At 37.8% G+C, this 21,967-nt stretch overlaps 2 protein-coding genes across 13 annotated transcripts in view; one reads left to right on the top strand and one right to left on the bottom strand.

Annotated features, from left to right (window-relative positions):
* Positions 1-971, bottom strand: part of NUP62CL (nucleoporin 62 C-terminal like) — a 102,269-nt gene extending 101,298 nt beyond the window's left edge. For 4 of the 11 annotated variants that reach the window (XR_015159811.1, XM_086389638.1, XM_086389644.1 and 1 more), the window contains exon 1: positions 782-957. The gene's annotated coding sequence lies outside the window, so the exon portion shown is untranslated. Of the gene's footprint in view, positions 1-781 lie in introns of all 11 variants that reach the window. The other 7 variants (XR_015159812.1, XR_015159815.1, XM_086389646.1 and 4 more) reach the window with 5 other exon arrangements.
* Positions 972-1,029: 58 nt separating this feature from the next.
* DNAAF6 (dynein axonemal assembly factor 6) overlaps positions 1,030-21,967 on the top strand; it is a 48,976-nt gene continuing 28,038 nt past the window's right edge. The window contains exons 1-5 of one of the 2 annotated variants that reach the window (XM_086389649.1): positions 1,030-1,167; positions 7,921-8,058; positions 12,832-12,895; positions 15,124-15,229; positions 17,961-18,057. In XM_086389649.1, the coding sequence (XP_086245775.1) occupies positions 7,924-8,058; positions 12,832-12,895; positions 15,124-15,229; positions 17,961-18,057 (402 nt within the window). In that variant the 5' untranslated portion in view covers positions 1,030-1,167; positions 7,921-7,923. Of the gene's footprint in view, positions 1,168-7,920; positions 8,062-12,831; positions 12,896-15,123; positions 15,230-17,960; positions 18,058-21,967 lie in introns of both variants that reach the window. The other variant, XM_086389648.1, reaches the window with a different exon arrangement.

Genomic DNA, 21,967 nt, shown 5'->3' with positions numbered 1-21,967 from the left:
AACTTCTAGACGAAGGGCAAACACTCGGATAGTCAAGCAATGACAAACCCACGGAATGCCTGCGTTTCTCCATTCCAAGGCGGGAAACGCAGGGCACAGAGTCCGGCGACGTTCCTGGGAGTGGGACCAACACGTAGCTCCTGCCCTCTAGTAGCCTCACAGCAGCAGAAGAGGCGCTCCCCATTGGGGCTCCGGATCCCGAAGGCTTGCACACCACGAGAGCGGAGGTGGGGGGAACGCGATCCCACCCTACACACACATACACACTGCTGCTGCTGCTAAGTCGCTGCAGTCGTGTCCGACTCTGTGCGACCCCATAGACGGCCGCGGGCCAGGCTCTGCCATCCCTGGGATTCTCCAGGCAAGAACACTGGAGTGGGTTCCATTTCCTTCTCCAATGCATGAAAGTGAAAAGTGAAAGGGAAGTCGCTCAGTCGTGTCCGACCCTTAGCGACCCCATGGACTGCAGCCTACCAGGCTCCTCCGTCCATGGGATTTTCCAGGCAAGAGTACTGGAGTGGGGTGCCATCACATACACACAAACGGTTTAAATCAGGATGTTATCACAACACGCGTCTCTAACACCGGGCAGAAAGGGGGCGTGGAGAGCGCGAGCGAAGCCGCAGCAAAATCTCAACCCCCGGGCCACCGAGCCCACCGTTCCATCCCCCTGCTCCAGATCGGCGGGAGAACAAACAGTCCGACCTAGAATTCACGCTCAGGAAAAAAGTAAAGAGGGAACTGGCTGATGCCCGTAACAAACGAAACCCCGCAAACTTACCCTGGTGGCACTTCGAAGTAAATCGTGAAGCGGCCGAGACAGCGAGAGAGGCGGGGTCGGGGCCTTCTGGGGCCGGAAAAAACCGGTCTCCGCAGTGGGCGCGTTCCCTCTGGAGCGACGCTCACTGAGACCGACGCTTAAAGGGGTAGACCTAGTTAATTAGAAAGGGCGGCTACAGACCCCAACAGGCACGGGCTCCGATTGGTTGATTCCCATGAGGGGGTCAAAGAAGACTCCTCCATGATTGGCCAGCAAAGTCAAGCGGGAACCCGGAGGTGGGGGTTGGGGGAGTTGGGAAACAAAGTTGTTACCCAGGCAACAGAGCGACGCAGAGCTCTCCGCAGTTTATTTTCGGAGCCAAGAGAGTCACCCCAAAAGTGACACAGGTGAGGAAACCTGACCCTTAGGAGGGGAAAAGAAGGGGTCCTCAGATACTTTAGCTATCCGAGAAACTAGGGAGGCCTCTAAATACTAATGGCTCTGAGAGATACCCCGCAAACGCCACAAGTTGCAGATAGAACAGTCTTGTTCTAAATGCCCCCAGCCTTGCTAGAAGCAGGATTCAGCTTTAACAAAACTCAGTGTATTAGAATGTGAGTGATATGAGCCAGTTTTACTAGACAAGGGATGGATGCTTCTTGAATGTCAGAAGGCCAAAATGAGCCTGTGACGCCTTACCCATGTCTTTAGACACTCACACGCACTTAATGGTTGTATCGCTAATTTGAGAGTGAAAACTTTTTCCTTGTATGTAGATCTGGGTGCTCCAAGTTGGAGCAGCCAGTGTACTTTTTGTTTTATACGTATAGGCATGATTTATCTTGGACCAGCATGCTTGGTTGTGATATATTTTTAGGGGATATTTTGCTGTTCAGACTGTCCCTTGCTACGTGGACAATGCCCTTTGTGAGGGAATGTGAACGCTGTGGCCTGAGAGCTCTGACGAATGTTGGTCAGATCAGTTGAGTGAGAAGCAGTCAGACGGCACTTGGAGGTCTGGAGCGTGGTGTGTAAAAGACTACTTGTACCTACCAAACCTGCTACTCACCAAGGGCTGATTGAGATAGCATTATATTGTTGTTGAACTGGTCGCATCAAAAGGTAAAAACAGACTGTGACAAAAAATAAAATCTGAGTGAGGGTAAAGAATAGAATTTGAGCCTAGAGTTAGGGGTCATTTCTCCTAAGAGCTTTGATTCAGAATAGAGTCTATTTCCTGAAGAAATGAATAAAACAGACCTGTTGACTTGGGGAGAAAATTTAAAAGTACTAAAGGACAATGAGCCATCTCAACTTTTCAGATAAAGATGAAGTATGGGAATGGGACAGAAAGAACAAAAATTATTGGCAAGTGTATTAAGTTTGGCTAAAATAAAAAATAATGGATATAGGAAATGCTAAATCAAGCAGCTCATTTCTTGACCTTTATGTTTATGAAATATCCCAGGTACTTTCAAAAATCATCCTCCATTAAATATTTTAAAATTGTAATTAAAACTCTGTTAAGTCCCCTTAGTTACTTACGACTTAGTACACTTGATGGCAGTGAAAGTTAGAGACCTAAAATAAGAAAATTATTCTTGGTATTTTAAAAACAAAGTCAAAATGAATTAGTTTTAATAGTCAGGGAGGGACTTCCCTGGTCGTTCAGTGGTTAAGATTCCATGCTCTCACTGAAGGGGTCACCAGTTCCATCACTGGTTGGGAAGTTCCTAAAGCATGCACAAGCATGGTGCAGCCAAAAAAGAAGGAAAACAAAAATAGGGAAGCATTGAAGTGTATAGTTGTCAAAAATGAAAGGAAAAAAAAAAAAACAACCCAGTTAACCAGTACATTATAGTTTAACTCAGACATAGGCAGCGATGATGTTTACTTTTGTGTTTTTGGAAGAATTTTAATACAGGAATTGTTAAATAAGGCACTGTGTAAATAAAGTTGCAGAAGATATGCTAATTTTGAGAGTAAATGAATTTTTAATGCTTTCAAATCATTCAGCTGTAAACAGCACTCTACATGGGGATATGTGTTTACCTATTAAACAAGTTCCCAAATGATAATATTTGATAAGTGTTTATTACTCTAATTTTATTTGCTATATAAACTTGAATCAATAAGATATCATTTCTTTTTGAATAGTGTGTAGTTCAGAGTTTTCACCAATTTAACCTAGACTTTCCTCCAATTAGTTCAAGTCAGAGAGCCATTCCTATTGACACTGTAAAAATAAAAAGAAATAAAAGGTAAAAATAAAAAGGAAGCATGACCCCAGCCCTCTTAACTACAGTCTGACTTAATCTCAAGTTATTGATATTATTGTTTCAGTACTATGAGTCTGGAGTAATCCTATTTTATCTTGTTTAGTCCCTAAATCGGAGAAGGCAATGGCACCCCACTCCAGTACTCTTGCCTGGAAAATCCCATGGACGGAGGCGCCTGGTAGACTGCAGTCCATGGGGTCGCTAGGAGTCGGACATGACTGTGTAACTTTCAAGTAGACAACCTGAGTGACTTCACTTTCACTTTTCACTTTCATGCATTGGAGAAGGAAATGGCAACCCACTCCAGTGTTCTTGCCTGGAGAATCCCAGGGATGGGGGAGCCTGATGGGCTGCCGTCTCTGGGGTCGCACAGAGTCAGACACGACTGAAGCGACTTAGCAGCAGCAGCAGCAGTCCCTAAATGGCTCCAATATTTTGGTTAAAGAGCTTATCCTGAAGCATTTGCCCCTTTAGCTCACTGTGGCTAGTACCAAGAGAGATCCCCCCCATTACCTGTGAAGGCCCTAAGGTTTCAAGTTGATATGGGAAAAATGAAAGGTATTGTCTAGAAAACTCTGCCACTGGAACTGGCCAACAAAAGAGAGTGCTACTATTGCTGCTTCAGCTGCTTAAGTCGCTTCAGTCGTGTCCGACTCTGTGCGACCCCATAGACCGCAGCCCACCAGGCTCTGCGTCCCTGGGATTCTCCAGGCAAGAATACTGGAGTGAGTTGCCGTTTCCTTCTCCAATGCATGAAAGTGAAAAGTGAAAGTGAAGTCGCTCAGTTGTGTCCGACTCTTCACGACCGCATGGACTGCAGCCCACCAGGCTCCTCGGTCCATGGGATTTTCCAGGCAAGAGTACTGGAGTAGGGTGCCATTGCCTTCTCTGAAAAGCGAGTGAGAGAAAACAAAAGGGGGGGAGGTCTAGAAAATTTATTTTCTATATAACCAAACTTCAAAGAAAACATTTAGCAATATATTTTTAAAATGAAATTCGTGCTTAAACTGGCCTTAAATTTATTCCTGGACTGTTTAAATGGCATGCCAGAAAAATCACTATGCTCTCAACTACTGTAAGCAAAAGGAAGAATACATTCCAAAGTACAAAGGCAGGAGATTATAGGGTATGTTTAATTAGAAGTTCAGTTTTTAGCAGAATGCAGATTACATGTAGGAGAATAATAGGAGGCAAAGGCAGAAAATTAGGCTGGGGTTATATCCTGAAGGTCCTTGATTGCCAGGCTCAAAATGAATTTTATATGAAATTTACAAATAAAAGATAGTCCTACAAATAAATAACAGTGCATAACTCATAAAAAGGCATCTTGCTCTGATTTTTCCAATGTGATCTATTTATATCAAATGAATTACAATAAGTTTTTAATAGTTTAATGAATTATTCTTGATTTGTTAGACTTCTAAAAAAGCTAGTAGAATCTTCATTTCCATTGAACTTAGAATATAGTTTTCTAACAATTCAAATTCTTGTTTTTCTCTTTAGAGACTTTGTTCTTTGATTAATATTGCTGATTCTTTTGTTTGTTGGAATACAATATCAAGAAGCTTGTCATGGTTTATTATTTTGTGCTTATAGGTGATTGTTATAGTTGCTATGGTAAAAATTATTTTTGCTGGCATACCAACTTTATTTTGATATTTCTACTTCAATCTATCTAAGTATGAATCTATGCCATTCTATGCCAGCATGATTTGAAATTTAAGAAGTCTGATTCCTAATATACTTCAGATATAAAGAGCATTATTATAAATTATTGTGATTTGTATTACATCCCAAGGAGTGGTATTCCCTTCAAAGCAGTCACTTTGGGAGACTATCCACTTATTATAATGCTGTTGTTATTGTTCAAATTACTTTTGAAACTACTCTTTTAGAATCGCCTTAAGGCTTGTAGCTCATTCTTTTGAATATCCTCAAATATCAGATCTTCATAGTTTGAAAGTAGATGTGATATCTAGATATAGCTAGAAATCACTTGGAGACAAATCTGATGTGTAATCAAACTGAGTGATACCATAGCAACACCTGTTTTTTTGGTGATACATATGAAGGCAATTCCAAAATATTTTGAGTATTGATAGCATAATTTCCATCAATGTATAACCTTCCAAGATGACTAGGAAATCAACTTTTGTATGAATTTAGTCATGCTTTGTTCAGTATTCACCAACTGCTGACTACATGCCGGCTCTAGTTACTGAAGACACTCAGCTTCCAGGTGTAGCTTCCCATTGCCCACACTGCTCTGTCTCTCACCAAATGAGAACAAGGCCAGAGGTACTTCCCCACTGATGTGCATTTAGAATTAATCTGCTTTTCCTAAATACAGTATCCAATGTACCTAATGAACCGCAGCCTTCTTTCATAACCTCTCCTGGGACATTAGAAAGCCTCTGATGGAGTCTCTGGTTCCTCTTCTCTTTTCTAGCTGTGATGTTGAACCTTACCATATTCTGAACCTTTCTCTGGCTGCCAACTCCCACCTCAAGAACCCCACCCTGCCTCCTGTACCCCTACCTGTGGACCAGGGTCCTGCTTTACCTAAATAGACCTCGCTGTAACCATGGCTATTCAACCTTTCTGCTGAAACAGTGTTCATGTCCTGAAACTCTCGCTGCCATGTCACTGTCAAGCTGATGAGTATGCATGAATAGAAGTTCTGATTGCTATCTCAGATGCTGTATTTGGGACTTCTGAATGCCCTTCTTCTGGGTTAGCTCTACTGGTTCCAGTTTCTTCCTCTCTCACCAGCCCACCATTGATTTCTAGCAGTCTTCATCATTGTGTACCTGTGGTTCTGGCACTATGTACCAAATAATAATGATATTTTTAGAAAGCTTTTCATATTTTAGCAAACTCTTTCACCCACATTGCATAATATAGCCATCACAACAATACTGTGAGGTAGATAATGCTGGAATAATAAAGCACTTTCTGCTATATTTGTTTTTTAAAAGTCTCATTGTACAATCTCAACTCAAAATGCCACTTATATCATTGCATCTGATATCTGGATCCATTTTTCTCTTTCATTGTCTAAGGTAGAAAATGTTTCAGTAAACTTTTTGCTTTTAATGTTAAGTAAATATTTAATGAACACATAATCAGCTAGGACTTTAAAAATATAAACAGGAGCCTCTTCATTAATTTAATGTGTCAATTATTCATTTCCATAGCAGACTACCAGACCATACTGTGAGAGAAGATTGTTTTATTGCCTCTTATTTCACCTTTTCCAATTTAATGAGTTTTCAGGGTAATGAGTTTTATCATTAAGTTATTTGACATCATTATTAGAAATGATATTCATGCCCAGCAAAATTAAAATTTTAAAGAACCAATAATAGCTAACATGTGTTGAGTACTTGCTATGTGCCAGGCACTTTTCCTGGCTCTTTTATGTGTATTAAGCTACTTAATGCTTGTAACAACCCTATGAAGTAGCACTATTATCATTCCCATTTTATAGATAAGGAAAATGAGGTATAGAGAGATTAAATGATGTGTCCAGAGTCACAGAGTAGGAAGTAAATGATAGATACATACCTAGGCAGCATGACTCCAGAGCCCTTACCCTTAACCACTGTGATATACTTGCCTCTATGCTAGATGTACAGAGTTATTTAACATTTGTTTCATACCCTTGACATCTCCAATAAGTATTCAGATCAGTTTTTCTTTTACAAAGGAAAGTCATAATAATGGTAAAACACAAGAGTAAAACAATAGATTTGTAAACTGCCATTACATGCAGTTGATTTTGACAGGAGATTGTACCAGCACTCTTTTGAGAATCCTTTTATATTACTTTTCTGTGCACAATGGAAACATTTTAATGGATCATTTAATATAAGTGCTAAAGAAATTTTTCCTATCAATTAATTTTATGGAATAATGTTTGAAAAATATCAGCAGAAGTGTAGAAAAGATTCCTATTATATTTATGCCCAAATCACTAATAATAAGCCTAATTCTACAGTCTTTATTCAGGTTTTTCATTAGAGTCTGACACTTTCGAGATTTTTAAAAATCCTGAACTCCTACTCTAAATACAATGGTAGAGAGTATTTTGAAAGACTGATGTCTGGTTGGTAGGAGTACAGGTATTTGTGATTTTCTTATTTCTACTTTTAATGTATTATTTCCTAAAATTTCCACAATAGACATACATAGTATCACTATTATAATCAAGAGAAAACAAATATGTTTCCATAAACTTTCACTAAAGTTAATGAACCAACTCACTAGAGGCCTCAAACAGCCATATAATGCGAGGCATCATCAAGGGTTGATTAAAATTTTAAATAACAGAAAGTACAGGGCTGCCTGAGGCAAAAGTGTGAAATGAGTAACTTTCCTTGAGACATTCACCCCAGCAAACATCCTTTTCAGTTCACTAAATAGAATATACAACTTAGCGTAAAAGAGACAAGGTAAAAAGGTAGTCTACATAAGTTCATTTCTAAATAATGATGTACTTTCTACATGACACTGACATACCTTTTCTCTAGAGGTAGAGTTTAAGAATGTGCAGTTTTAGTTAACTCCCCAGTGATTCTTAAGCACTCTAAAACCTGAGAACCACTAGGTAGGTGCTCAAGAAATGCTTGTTAGATTAAGCATGAAGTTTTAATAAAGCAAGCTGAATACTTCTGTCTACTTGATGCCCTGTGAGTCTGTGAGTCTCTGTGAATCAGCACAATATATATATTTGAAGGAGTTTACAAGGATTTTCAAGGAGGAATAAGAGATCATGGAGTGACCCAGGGAAAGAAGGGAGATAGGACAATTTAGAAAAATCTTCATGTCTTAAATAAAATAGAAAACTAAAAACCTCTTTCTGATTATCTTCTTCCTCAGAATATGGAATCTGAAAATGCAGAAAATGAAAATATGGAAACAGAAAATATGGACTTTGAAACAATTTCTTCCGTTTCCGCATTACAGGCTCTCTCTAAGCTACTCTATCCTGAAGAGGATGACTTTGAGTCCGGACAGGTGGTTGTATACTTACAGATGAATTAGTTCTGATCACACTAAGTCATGAAACTGTATTTGAACAACTTGTTCCAACCTTGCTGTGAGAGCAGGGCTGTGTCATCTAATATATTCACAGGAGGTTGCAGGGCTCATTATGCATGAGAGTATAACCTCTAGTACCTTTCTAGCAAACATAATTATATTTTTTCTAAACTACCTGAACACTGAATAGGAAAATAGTTCTGTAACTATGGTAGCAATAGCCACATTTCAAAATGTTTGTCATTTATATTTATGGCCAGAGAATGCTTGACAACCAATGCAAAGAGTGGTAGCTAGGATTTTTAAGCCTAGACAATATTTCTATAAAACAAATAATTTTAATTAGGCAGTATTAATTAAACCCCCAAAACCCTTAATTTTTTTGATTTGTCTACACATGAAAGCAGAACAGAAAATATTTTGAGCCAAATAATGGGACAAACTAGCTTCAGCCTATTAAAATTGGTTTCCAGCTGTATGCTCAGATAGAGCTGCAGAATCTAGTTAGCCAAATAGCATTTGGGGTCAGGAAAGGGAACCTTGGGGAGTCTTGCAGCAGCAAGATGGGCTTCATTTTGGGTAGGAGAGTTGCATGAATTGACCTTTGACTATTTCACACTCACTGCCAGTATGCTCAGAATACTCAAAATACTTCCATGTAACCCCTTGGTCTCCATTCTCCATCTCCGTGGACATTAGCAAACTTTGACTATCAGACTGCCAATGTGAAGGCACACAAAATTTGTTTGAAGGCATAAATCTCCTAGTATAGCAGAATATATCAATTTGCTTTAAATTATTTTAATGTTCTTTGTTATCATGGCCAGTTTACCATGAATAAACCATCTCCCATGAACATACATATCAACTTTCTCCTCCCCAAATTCTTTTTTCCCATAGTGTGGAAAAACAAATAGTATAATCTAAATAGGCAGCCAGTTCAGTGGTTCAGGTTGACACTGGATTGAGCTTCTACCCTCCAGGAAGAAGTTAGGTGGAACCGGGCAAGTAAGACTTGCAGATGGAAATAAAATTTGTAGAAGAGGGGAACTGAGTTGGCTTGGAGCCAAGCCAGAATTAGTAACCAAGAAGTTTTAATCAGGGAAAATTCTTAGTAGAGGCCAAAGAAAGAAAAATCAGGTCATTAGTAACAGCATTGAAGATATACAACAAATAAGACACAGAAGAAAAAGTTAAGAGCAATATACCGATAAGTTGGGAAGGCAAACTCATTTTTGCTACCTTAGCTGAGATAGAGTGGTACATCCTGGGAAAGGTAAGGTTATGCCATATAGAAAAATTATAGTCAGTGCTTGAGAAATAGTGATCTTGAATAAAGTGAAATGGAACTTGTAACTGGAACAGATTCATAGATAAGAATTTATCCTGGTTACAAAGCCTGTTTCCTTTGGCATTTATGCATGGTGATGTTTATTTGCAACTAGAGGCGTTTTCAGGGGAAAGATGAGTGCTTATGAGAATAAAGACACTAGAATCATTTTACCAAATTGTACAATTTATAGAGGAAAATTACTATAATAATGTACAATTCTGTATATCTGGGTTATAAGCAATTTTGAGATAATTGGTCATTCAGACGCCACAGTACAGATATCATTAGAGGATATAGAATTGGAGTATCAGAACAGTGGGAGAATAATTAATGTTTCTAATGAACTATTAAATTTTCCAGGAGAGAAATAGCTTTTCATTTTTTAACATGCATTAATCTTGGGAACTGCAGAATGATTACAAGAGTGATGTTTTTTTGAAAATACACTTACTGTAAACAGCATTTAGAACTGTTGCATACACATTGGTTTATTTACACTATCCTCACCATGAATTTTTAAGAATATAGGAGATTGGGAAAGAATGTGTCTGTTATCTTTTAAACTCACAAGGGGATTTTAAGACCTTGGGAAATAAGGTTCACCACTTTGCACAGATAACATACCAAGGATGTTCTAACTCTCTTACATATTGCAGGGTGGCATGAATTGCAATGATAAATTGCTCTGATAATTGGGTGTAGATTCATGGTAGAGGCTGAAATGATAATCTTATAGAAACAATTGCCAGATGGTTTTACTGTTTTTCATTATCCTGATCCATCTTTTCACGTGAAAATTTTATTTTTAATTATTTATTTTCATTATGTTAATCAACTTAAACTCCCCCTCTGTTCTGATATACTGATCCAATCATCAGTGTTCATAGGGGGCATACCAATTTTTGTCGGGAATGTTCAAGTTTTTATTTCTATGGATTTTTATTTGCTATGGAAGGAAGCACTCAACAAAACAAGAGGCCCTCATGTTCCAAAAAATTCTTTACCCTGATTGACTATTAGTATTATTAGTATTCTGGTGATTAATAACTTAAGAAAAGCACTGCAATTTTATATGACTTTAGTGATTTAAAAGAAAAAAAAGTACAGAGTTGCACATTAAAATGCCTGTAACACCTTAAGGGCTTCCCTGGTGGCTTAGTAGTAAAGATTCTGCCTGCAATGCAGGAGACACAAGAGATGTGGGCTCAATCCCTGGGTCAGGAAGATCCCCTGGAGGAGGAAATGGCAACCTACTCCAGTATTCTTGCCTGGAGAATCTCATGGACAGAGGAGCCTGGCGGGCTACAGTCCATGGGGTCACAAAAGAATCACACAATTTAGCAACTAAACAACAACACCTTAACCACAGACATAGCACTTTTGAAGCAACTTTCTGGAAAGGAATAGTTACTGCCTGAGAAACTGTTGGAATGTTATGATTAATTTATAACTAATAACCTACAGCTGTTGGAATAATTTAGCATAATAAAGACAGGTGAGATTTTTCCACCAGCTTTCAAGGACAGACCCTATTTCTCTCGCCCAAACAGGACATTTTAACTTTTGTACTTGTCTGAAATCTTGGGAGATAAGGGCAGGATCCTGGAAAGGGAGAGTTAGAGGTGCTGGTTGGCCAGGGCCAAGTGATAAGAAGTTTTGACTGCCAGCAACGGAGTGAATTGGAGCCATAGAATCTGACATCAGCAAGAACAATAAGTAAAAAAAAATTGGGGTTTTCTTGAAATATCGAAGAACTCCTGAGAGGGACCAATGAAGTGGTTGCCAGTGTATTGAAGGTGTAATGTGTGTTATGGCAAATAGATGGGGAAATAATGGAAACAGTGAGAGACTTTATTTTGGGGGGCTCCAAATCACTGCAGATGGTGACTGAAGCCATGAAATTAAAAGACAATTGCTCCTTGGAAGAAAAGCTATGACCAACCTAGACAGCATATTAAAAAGCAGAGACATCATTTTGCCAACAAAGATCCATCTAGTCAAAGCTATGGTTTTTCCAGTAGTCATGTTTGGATGTGAGAGTTGGACTATAAGGAAAGCTGAGTGCCGAAGAATTGATGCTTTTGAACTGTGGTGTTGGAGAAGACTCTTGAGAGTCTCTTGGACTGCAAGGGGATCCAACCAGTCCATCCTAAAGGAAATCAGTCCTGAATATTCATTGGAAGGACTGATGCTGAAGCTGAAACTCCAATACTTTGGCCACTTGATGTGAAGAACTGACTCATTGGAAAAGACCCTGATGCTGAGAAGGATTGAAGGCGGGAGGAGAAGGGGATGACAGAGGATGAGATGGTTGTATGGCATCACCGACTGGATGGACATGAGTTTGAATAAGCTCCGGGAGTTGGTGATGGACAGGGAAGCCTGGCGTGCTGCAGTCTGTGGGGTTAAAAAGATTCAGAAACAACTTAGCAACTGAACTGAACTGAATGAGTGGTATACCTAGTTGAAAAAAGAAAACTATTCTGCTGGTGAGCCAGAGGCAGTCCTGTAAGCTGTGTGTTGGGGGGTATGTATGCTTGTACAGAAGATGGTGAAGTAAATCTGAATTTGCATGAAGACTGAAGTGGTTCATCATGTGTTTGACACTATTACTTTGGGATTGCTGTTTAAATTCACTCATTTAATGTCATGAGGTGGTGAGACGAAGTATTTCATACCCACGGTGGAAAGAAGTAAAAGCTATTAAGACTTTTAAATGAGTTGTTTGATGTCTAAATAGTTGGACTCTATTTAGTTGTTTGTTTCCATTTCTATAAAACTTTCCCATCCTTCTGTTCCCCATCTAACTATGACCAGACAACTGCCAAAATCCAAAATCCATGTTATACTAATGCTTGGTTATAATCTTCAAAGAGATGAATGTCGCTCACTCTCCTATCCCCAGAAATACATGATTCACTGGTCTGGAACTGGGGATTTAGTCTGATCAAAGATCAATTCTGCCTTATTACTGCTACTACTACTGCTAAGTCACTTCAGTCGTGTCTGACTCTGTGTGACCCCATAGATGGCAGCCCACCAGGCTCCCCCGTCCCTGGGATTCTCCAGGCAAGAACACTGGAGTGGGTTGCCATTTCCTTCTCCAATGCATGAAAGTGCAAAGTGAAAGTGAAGTCACTCAGTCATGTCTGACCCTCAGCAACCCCATGGACTTCAACCTTCCAGGCTCCTCCATCCATGGGATTTTCCAGGCAGGAGTACTGGAGTGGGGTGCCATTGCCTATTCAAAATAATACTTGACATCTGTCTCTTGGTTGTATAACAACAATGGATAATTAAACTGGGTAGCTCAATTAAATTGTACCTGGAAATCTTATCAAATTTAAAGTATTACTGGTCATATAAGTTATACAAGTAGTAATTATAGAACATTGGACTTTTTTCTTCTCCTCCAGTCATCAGCAATGGGAGCCATGGGACCCGGAAATATTGGACCACCAAAAATAGAAGAGAATACAGGTAAGTTATACTATAAGAAGTATAGCATATAGATCAATATAATCAGTATACTCTCTTCTTTGGGAGCAAAATTATAGGGAGAGTAATGCTAACACTAGCACTTATCAAAGATGAACTCAAATAATTGTGGGGATGATGAACAGCTATTTACATATAAAGATGCAGTTTTTACTCTATGTTGCCGGTAAGTTGTTTTTCTAGTAATTGAAGTTAATTTGCCTTGAGTTATTCACATTTTGGGGGATGTTTCCTGAGATGGAAAAACAAGAAAGTCCATGTGGTTAGAGAACTTTTTTTTAATTATTTAGGGTCTAGTTACCAAGATGCTTAGCTTCTTCACCTTCTGTGCTGCTGTATTCAGGCAGTTTCACAGAATTCATTCATGAATTCATTAAATAAATATTTGTTGAGGGCCTATTATGTACCAAGTAGTATGGTCATCTCTGAGACTATTATGGAGATCAAAATAGAGTCATTGCCCCCTTTGAACTAATAGTCTTCTGGAAAACAAAATAAAACAAATAACCACAAGATTTCATCTAATGTTGAAAAACATAAATTAAAGCACATTGGGTGACTTATAAAGTCATGGGTCCAATAAACTAGAATAAATACTTTTTGGATGTTTTACTTGTGTTTTGGCTTGTACATTTTCACAGAGTTGAACGTTTTACACAACTTTAAAAATCTAGAAAGTTCTAATTCTATTGCTTGTGATCACAGTTACCAGAGGATGGACTGGGAAAGGAAATGAAGTACTTAGGTAATTGTAAAAAAATTTGTCTGGAAAAATGTTTAAAATAATGACTAAAATGATGTCTGAGTGGACAATTTTAAAATTTCACTAGTTATTATTCTACATACTCAAGAGTATATTTGCGTTATTCAAGAGATATTCACTTCATAGAAGACTAGTTCAAATTTGGATGTATTTCTGTGCTGCCTGTATTTCTTATAATGTTATGTCTAATAATCTCGAAACTCTGAGAACAATGAGTCATACATAAAACTTTATATATAAAACTGTAATTATGCTTTACAAAGCCCATGTTAAATAGACACAGATCATTTCAAAAGAACTGGCAGTATTGAAAACCTGACAACCAGGTACATTTCTGAGAATGCTTGAAAGACTCAAAATACTGTTCTGCACCTAATGTGAGTTGCCATTTGCTGCCCCAATAGTTGGAACAAATTCAAGCTAGGATTTTGCATGCTTATTTACTTTTAAACATTCGAATATGACATGTAGAAACCCAGGAATATGCTCAGTTTGACATAAAAGACAAGTAAAAGACATTTTCTTTAGAGCTCACGTCTACATGAGTAAAATACTGGATTAAAAACGATCATTGTCTCAACTGTTTTCAATTTCTTTCACTGATAGAATTTTTAAAGAATTATATCAGGCTTGCATGCAGTTCAGTTGCTCCGTCATGTCTGACTCTTTGCGACCCCAAGGACTGCAGCATGCCAAGCTTCCCTGTCCATCACCAACTCCTGGAGCTTGCTCAAACTCATGTCCATTGAGTTGGTGATGCCATCCAACCATCTCATCCTCTGTTGTCCCCTTCTCCTGCCTTCAATAATATAGCTTAGTACAAGATAAAATATTTCTACCCAAATCATCTTGATTGCATGTTTGATTTGTTCTTTGATGTAAAAATATTTTACATATGATCCTACTTGTTTCTGTAAAACAGTGTAATATTTCTTTGCACATATGTCGTGAAATATATTATCTATAATATATATTTAATATTCAATGTTATTTTATGTACTAAATATTTATATATTATATGTTTTATATGTGTATATACACATATATGTATGTGTACATATATATTTGTAGATATAGAGAGATATGTGTATATACACGTATACAGAGAGAGACTAGGAAGATATACACCAGAATGCTATCATTGACTAACATGAGTGGTTGGATTATAGATTATAGATTATTTTATTTTCTTCTTTTTTGCTTATATATCTTTTCCAAATTTTCTACATACATTATTACAACTCTTCAACGTATTGGTTGTGTGTTAATTAAAAACTTTAAGTCAATTGTTACTAATTTAGCTTCCTTTGACCAAAAAACAAGCTAGTGATTACAAATAGAAAATGTTTCACTTCAGTGATCCCAAACTTAATGTGAAGAAGGACAGGGGGAATTTCAAGGAGTAAAAGGGGCAGGAGGTTCAGTGTTATCTCCCCTTTCTTCACAGTCATCCCTCAAACTAGTAGTGAAAATTGTGAAGAAATCTGGAATCCGGAGGAAGTTTCAGAAGGAGCAGAGCATCATGATGTGTGCGATGTTAGAGACACACCAGAGTAAGTCAAATGAAGTCAGGAACATGTTTGGGAGTTTTAGATGTGTCATCTAATACTGTTCTATTTTTGACAAGATTCACAAAGTAATTTCTACCACATAAAAGATAAAACTATGGTGACACACAGAAGGCATGTGTAATTGATTATTTTTTTCCTTCTAGAGCAGAAACAATAAAACATAATACCTTTCTTTCAGTTATTATCTAGCAAAAGATGAAAAATACAGTCACTTCCATTATAAATTTAGTATCATTTAGTTGTATAGTGTGTAACAGTGGATAAAACCAGCCCATTAAATTACAGGCATTCATACAAACTAAATTATTATGCCATGTTTTTGTGTCAAAGACTTGCTTTTAATTACTTAGTGTTCCATAATCTGAGTAAAATGCTATGTTCTCCCACCAATTATCAGCTGTTACCTGGACCTATTTACTACTTATTTTAGTATTGTGTTTAGTATATTTTGCAGGCAGGATTAAAGGCTTGCTTTCTAGCCTTTTCAATAGGAATCATAAATATGAATTTTAGAATTATCATAAAAGCCTTGCATACTAATAAATGAAATCACTCATTCTTTTAAGATTAAAGTATGTTTACATACATAATTGAAATTAACGATTAAATACACTAAGCTTTAAATATATGTATGTTAAAATAAAATCTTGGTTGAATATTTAGAATAGCTTGAAAAACAAAGGCAATACTTATTGAATTACAATGTACTTTAAAATTTATTGAAAACTTCTATGGTAAGTGATCTCAGAAATTTTCTAATTCCAACTGTAAAACTGTGTCCAATATTAAAAAAAAAAAAAAACTATGCCTCTATCTTCTACCTCAGTTCTGAAAATAGAAGCAGTGGGAGGCTGCAGATAATTAACTGGAAAAAAAGTAGTCAACTTTCAAATAAACAATGTTTAAAAAAAATAAATCTCATAAAAAGAGAAATCAAAGGGGATTTTAAAAGGTTTCTGTCTGCATCTTAAATATCAAGGGAGTGAATCCCAGGTTATGTTTATACAGTGCCCACACATTCCTGTGAAAGTAAGAATTAAATCATTCATTTGTCATATAGTTTAGTGAATGTCAAACAGCCATATGTGGCAAGCTCCAAATCTGAGTAAATTTTTACTTTTCATCCTGATGTTTGATGTTCTGCGAAAGAATATCCCTCAAAATTTTAAGTGAACAAGAACTCCAGTAAGGATATGAAGAAAATTGCTTTATAAGATTTTTTAATCTTTATTTTCTATCTTATGCAAATACATTTCAAAATGTCCTAGTTGATAAAGAACAAAATGGATAGAGAATGGGAACAGGCAGGTCACAAAAGAAGAATAACAAGTTACCAAATAAAAATAATAAGGAGCTGAGCTAAGTCACTGACCTTAGGGAGAAATATGAGGGTCTTTATCTGAGAGATATTTGAAGGAAGATTTGGTATTTGATTAGATATGATGAATAAGAGGAAAACATCAAAGATGATGCTGAGATTAGTCGCTTGGGTGACTGGATGAAGAGTGAAGCCATTAACTGCGATTGGGAATGTAGTGAAGTAGAAGTGGTGGGAGTTTGATTTTGGGTGTGTGGATTGTGAGGTGCCGTGGGACCTTCAGGCAAATATACATAGAAGGCAGTTGGAAAATTGCATCTGGAGATGAGGGGAAGGGCAACAGCTAGAGCAAATCCATGTGGGAGTTCAGGGCATGTAGATCAATATCTTTCTGTTTTGTTTTAACCCGGTTTCACCTGTGTAAATACCTGGGAGCTGTTATAGTCTATTAAGAAAAAAGTGTTCCATCTCAAAATGCTGTTTACTCTTAGTCCTGTTCCAACTCAGAGAAATCCCTCTTTCATCCTTGGGTATTCCAGTTCGCAAGTGGTCAGAAGTTCAATGTTGTCCTTTAGTCTTTCTATCCAGAGATTTGCCATTTCTTCATTAGAGTAGGATTAAACAGACAAGATTATTTGTAAATGTTTGCTTATTTCATTCCATCTAAAAAGATAGGGTTCACTTATGGCTGGGGGTTGTATCCCTAGGGTCCCAAATTTGGGGCCTAGGAAAGTTTGTGGATTGTCTTGTGTGAGGTAAAATACCAGGAAAATCATTCCTTGAACTAAGGATTCTGTAGATTCTAAACACTGTAGTTGTAGCTGTGTTGTCTACATGATCAGTATTTCTACTGTAGAATTTTTGAGGTGGAAAAGACAATAGAGATCATTTAGTTCAAACTCACCCCTTTGCATAAATTGTACAAATCCAGAAGCTGAGACCACATGAGTTTGGGACTTGACCAAGATCATACAGTTAATGACAGAAAGAGTACTAAGCCTGGATTTTTCTCACTCTGTGGCTTAAATTTGGCATAAGGTTTCTTTCTATCCATGAAACCCTAGATTATGGGCCCACTATTCTTCTGAGCCATTGTTTTCCAGGAAAGGACCTTCCTTTTTCCTTCTACTTTTACTGTTTGTATAGCTCTGAAACAGTTAACTTTTATTTTTAGACAACTAAGTATATACAACATAAATCCTGCTTTACAGTTTTAGGTGTTTTTGACTAAATTTCTGACTTCTATTTTCTTTATGCCTGAAAAACTGCAAGCACTTTATTTATTTTGTCCTTTTATTTTTTGTAGTACTACGTCCTCATAAGTTTCTAGTTTTCTGCTCTGTGACAGGAAATTGCTCTTTCATTTGAGTCTCTATATCACTGGCTTTTTTTCAGATATGAAATTGTGTACAAACAGCAAGTGGGAACAGAAGATATGTTCCTAGGATTGACCAGAAAGGATGCGTCAACTGCATGTTGCAAAGATCTGGTGGTAAGCCTCTCCCCTCTTCCCCATTTTCCATATGACCATTATAGTTAAATTGACTGTTATGCAAGGCTGTAAGCCCTTTAAAAATAGTGGTTGCTATGTTTGAGGCACTAAGGAAATAATAGAATAGACTATTTGTTTAAAATTGGTAAACATGTACAAAATAAAAAGTTTACACATGTGGATAAGATTTACAAATAAATAGAATCGTATGATGTAACACACTGTTTCTAGCCTAATAGCACCACCCAATCTGGACTGAATTTTCTTTCATCCTAGTTCTGTCCTATCCATAGCATCTGATTGGTTATTAATTTCTGATGAGTTGACAGTCAATCAGAATGAAATATTTCCTTCCCTGAATCTGTCTTATCTCTTATATCTGTATCTTTTTTAAAATTTAAATTTATTTATTTTAATTGGGGGCTGATTACTTTACAATATTATATTGGTTTTGCCATACATCAACATGAATCCTCCACAGGTGTACACGTGTTCCCCATCCTGAACCCCTCTCCCACCTCCCTCCCCATACCATCCCTCTGGGTCATCCCAGTGCACCAGCCCCAAGCATCCTGTATCCCGCATCAAACCTGGACTGGCGATTCGTTTCATATATGATATTACACGTGTTTCAATGCCATTCTCCCAAATCATCCCACCCTCGCCCTCTCCCACAGAGTCCAAAAGACTGTTCTATACATCTGTGTCTCTTTTGCTGTCTCACATACAGGGTTATTGTTACCATCTTTCTAAATTCCATATATATGCATTAATATACTATATCTTTTAATGACTCAGCTTACATTAGGGAATGTAAAAGGGGATTTTTTTTCTCTTAAATTTTGGATCTGAACTACCGACTTAACACTCTAAAAAGACATCCAAATTGTTTTTTGGCTCCCTTATCTGAATGACGTACAGCATGTTGGAGAGCATCCTTTGCCAAGCAAAGGATGTTTCTTTCTGTGTAACAATGGCGATACCAGTGATATCAGTGAGACTACCTTACTGGATCTAACCAAGACTGTGAAATGCAACTCACTTTGGCAATATACACTAGTAATTATGGTGTTTGGTGCTGGGAGTTTATTTTTTGAGAGTAGAGGCTGTGCATCTGTATTTTCCCATCCCTCTCTTAGAATACTCTATGACATAGAATACTGAGGTGCCCATAGGAGATGCTTAAGATTTTTCCTTAAGCAAATGGTAAATGGATTCTCTTTTGCATAAATTTCAGGTTTTCTCTTATTAACAAAATCTAAGACATTCAATGGATCAAATAAAATAATGAGAATAGCATCTTTAAGGACCTCAGGAGATTTTTCAAGCTCTAACGAGTTAGGTTTCAAGTGATCTTGAAGTAATTAGCTCCCAGGGTTTTACCAGTAATATTCAAATTTCTCTCTCTTAAATGACTGTAAGATTATGTTTTTGATGTTTGATATTGCGAATTACTCTAAACTCTAAAGAAATTTTAGGCCCTAAATAAATAAAACTATTATGAGCCTTTCTATTTCTCCCATGAAAATTGCTCAGTTCAGTTCAGTTCAGTTGCTCAGTCATGTCCGACTCTTTGCGACCCCATGAATTGCAGCACACCAGGCCTCCCTTTCCATCACCAACTCCCAGAGTTCATTCAAATTCACATCCGTCTAGTCAGTGATGCCATCCAGCCATCTCATCCTCTGTTGTCCCCTACTCCTCCTGCCCCCAATCCCTCCCAGCATCAGAGTCTTTTCCAATGAGTCAACTCTTCGCATGAGGTGGCCAAAGTACTGGAGTTTCAGCTTTAGCGTCATTCCTTCCAAAGAACACCCAGGACTGATCTTCTTTAGAATGGACTGGTTGGATCTCCTTGCAGTCCAAGGGACTCTCAAGAGTCTTCTCCAACACCACAGTTCAAAAGCATCAATTCTTCGGTGCTCAGCTTTCTTCACAGTCCAACTCTCACATCCATACATGACCACTGGAAAAACCATAGCCTTGACTAGACGGACCTTTGTTGGCAAAGTAATGTCTCTGCTTTTGAATATGCTATCTAGGTTGGTCATAACTTTTCTTCCAAGGAGTAAGCGTCTTTTAATTTCATGGCTCAGCAATGAAATTAAATCAAATCATTTGCCAAGCAAAGGATGTTTCTTTCTGTGTAACAATGGCGATACCAGTGATATCAGTGAGACTACCTTACTGGATCTAACCAAGAGTGTGAAATGCAACTCACTTTGGCAATAGACACTAGTAAATCTGGTGTCCAGTAATTTTGAGCATTACTTTACTAGTGTGTGAGATGAGTGCAATTGTGTGGTAGTTTGAGCATTCTTTGGCATTGCCTTTCTTTGGGATTGGAATGAAAACTGACCTTTTCCAGTCCTGACTAGCATCAATAATAAAGGTATTCTGAGTGAAGAATCTTGGAAAAATTCACACCTCAGAATAATCACACCTCAGAATAGGAGTGTATAGTTTATCTGAAACAGGTATGTACAGAAAAAGACTCGATCTCCCCCTTTAATGATCTTATAATTGATTGGAGAATTATCTGCAAACCATCTGCAGTGATTTTGGAGTCCCCAAAAATAAAGTCTGACACTGTTTCCACTGTTTCCCTATCTATTTCCCATGAAGTGATGGGACTGGATGCCATGATTTTTGTTTTCTGAATGTTGAGCTTTAAGGCAACTTTTTCACCCTCCTCTTTCACTTTCATCAAGAGGCTTTTTAGTTCCTCTTCACTTTCTGCTACAAGGGTGGTGTCATCTGCATATCTGAGGTTATTGATATTTCTCCCAGCAATCTTGATTCCAGCTTGTGCTTCTTCCAGCCCAGCGTTTCTCATGATGTACTCTGCATATAAGTTGAATAAGCAGGGTGACAATATACAGCCTTGACGTACTCCTTTTCCTGTTTGGAACCAGTCTGTTGTTCCATGTCCAGTTCTAACTGTTGCTTCCTGACCTGCATATAGGTTTCTCAAGAGGCAGGTCAAGTGGTCTGGTATTCCCATCTCTTTTAGAATTTTCCACAGTTTATTGTGATCCACACAGTCAAAGGCTTTGGCATAGTCGATAAAGCAGAAATAGATGTTTTTCTGGAACTCTCTTGCTTTTTCGATGATCTAACAGATGTTGGTAATTTGATCTCTGGTTCCTCTGCCTTTTCTAAAACCAGCTTGAGCATCTGGAAGTTCATGGTTCACGTATTGCTGAAGCCTGGCTTGGAGAATTTTGAGCATTACTTTACTAGCGTGTGAGATGAGTGCAATTGTGCGGTAGTTTGAGCATTCTTTGGCATTGCCTTTCTTTGGGATTGAAATGAAAACTGACCTTTTCCAGTCCTGACTAGCATCAATAATAAAGGTATTCTGAGTGAAGAATCTTGGAAACTAAATCACACCTCAGAATAGGAGTGTATAGTTTATCTGAAACAGGTATGTACAGAAAAAGACTTGATCTCCCCCTCTAATGATCTTATAATTGATTGGAGAAATAAAACTAGCACAAATTAACTCATTTTTTACTAACAATTATGCTCTGTGTTGACAATTGTAATTTTACCAGGAGTTCAGAAGGTTTGGACAAGACATGAATACCTTTGAATGCCAGCAACAAATGAAATATTTGTTCATGCTATGGCACTACACCACATGTATAGCATTCTTTTTATTCATACATTCAATCTTTAAATAGTTATTGAATACTACTGCTTATTAGGCACTGTCCTTAAGTATTAGGGATGCAAAGACAAATAATAAACAGTCAATTACCATCAAGGAATTTACAGTTAAGGGAATGGAAACCTAATAAATCATTGTAGTTCAGTGTGGTAAGTACATATTTAGAGGCAATACCAGGTATTTGGTGACAAAGTAGAAAGGGATCAACGTTGGGTGGATAGGATTTCTCCAATGGAC

This window comes from Bos grunniens, chromosome X (assembly GCF_055505025.1).
Source record: "Bos grunniens cultivar Pamir isolate PY7600 chromosome X, Bosgru_T2T1.0, whole genome shotgun sequence".
NCBI lineage: Eukaryota > Metazoa > Chordata > Mammalia > Artiodactyla > Bovidae > Bos > Bos grunniens.
This window is presented reverse-complemented; position numbering and strand designations above follow the sequence as displayed.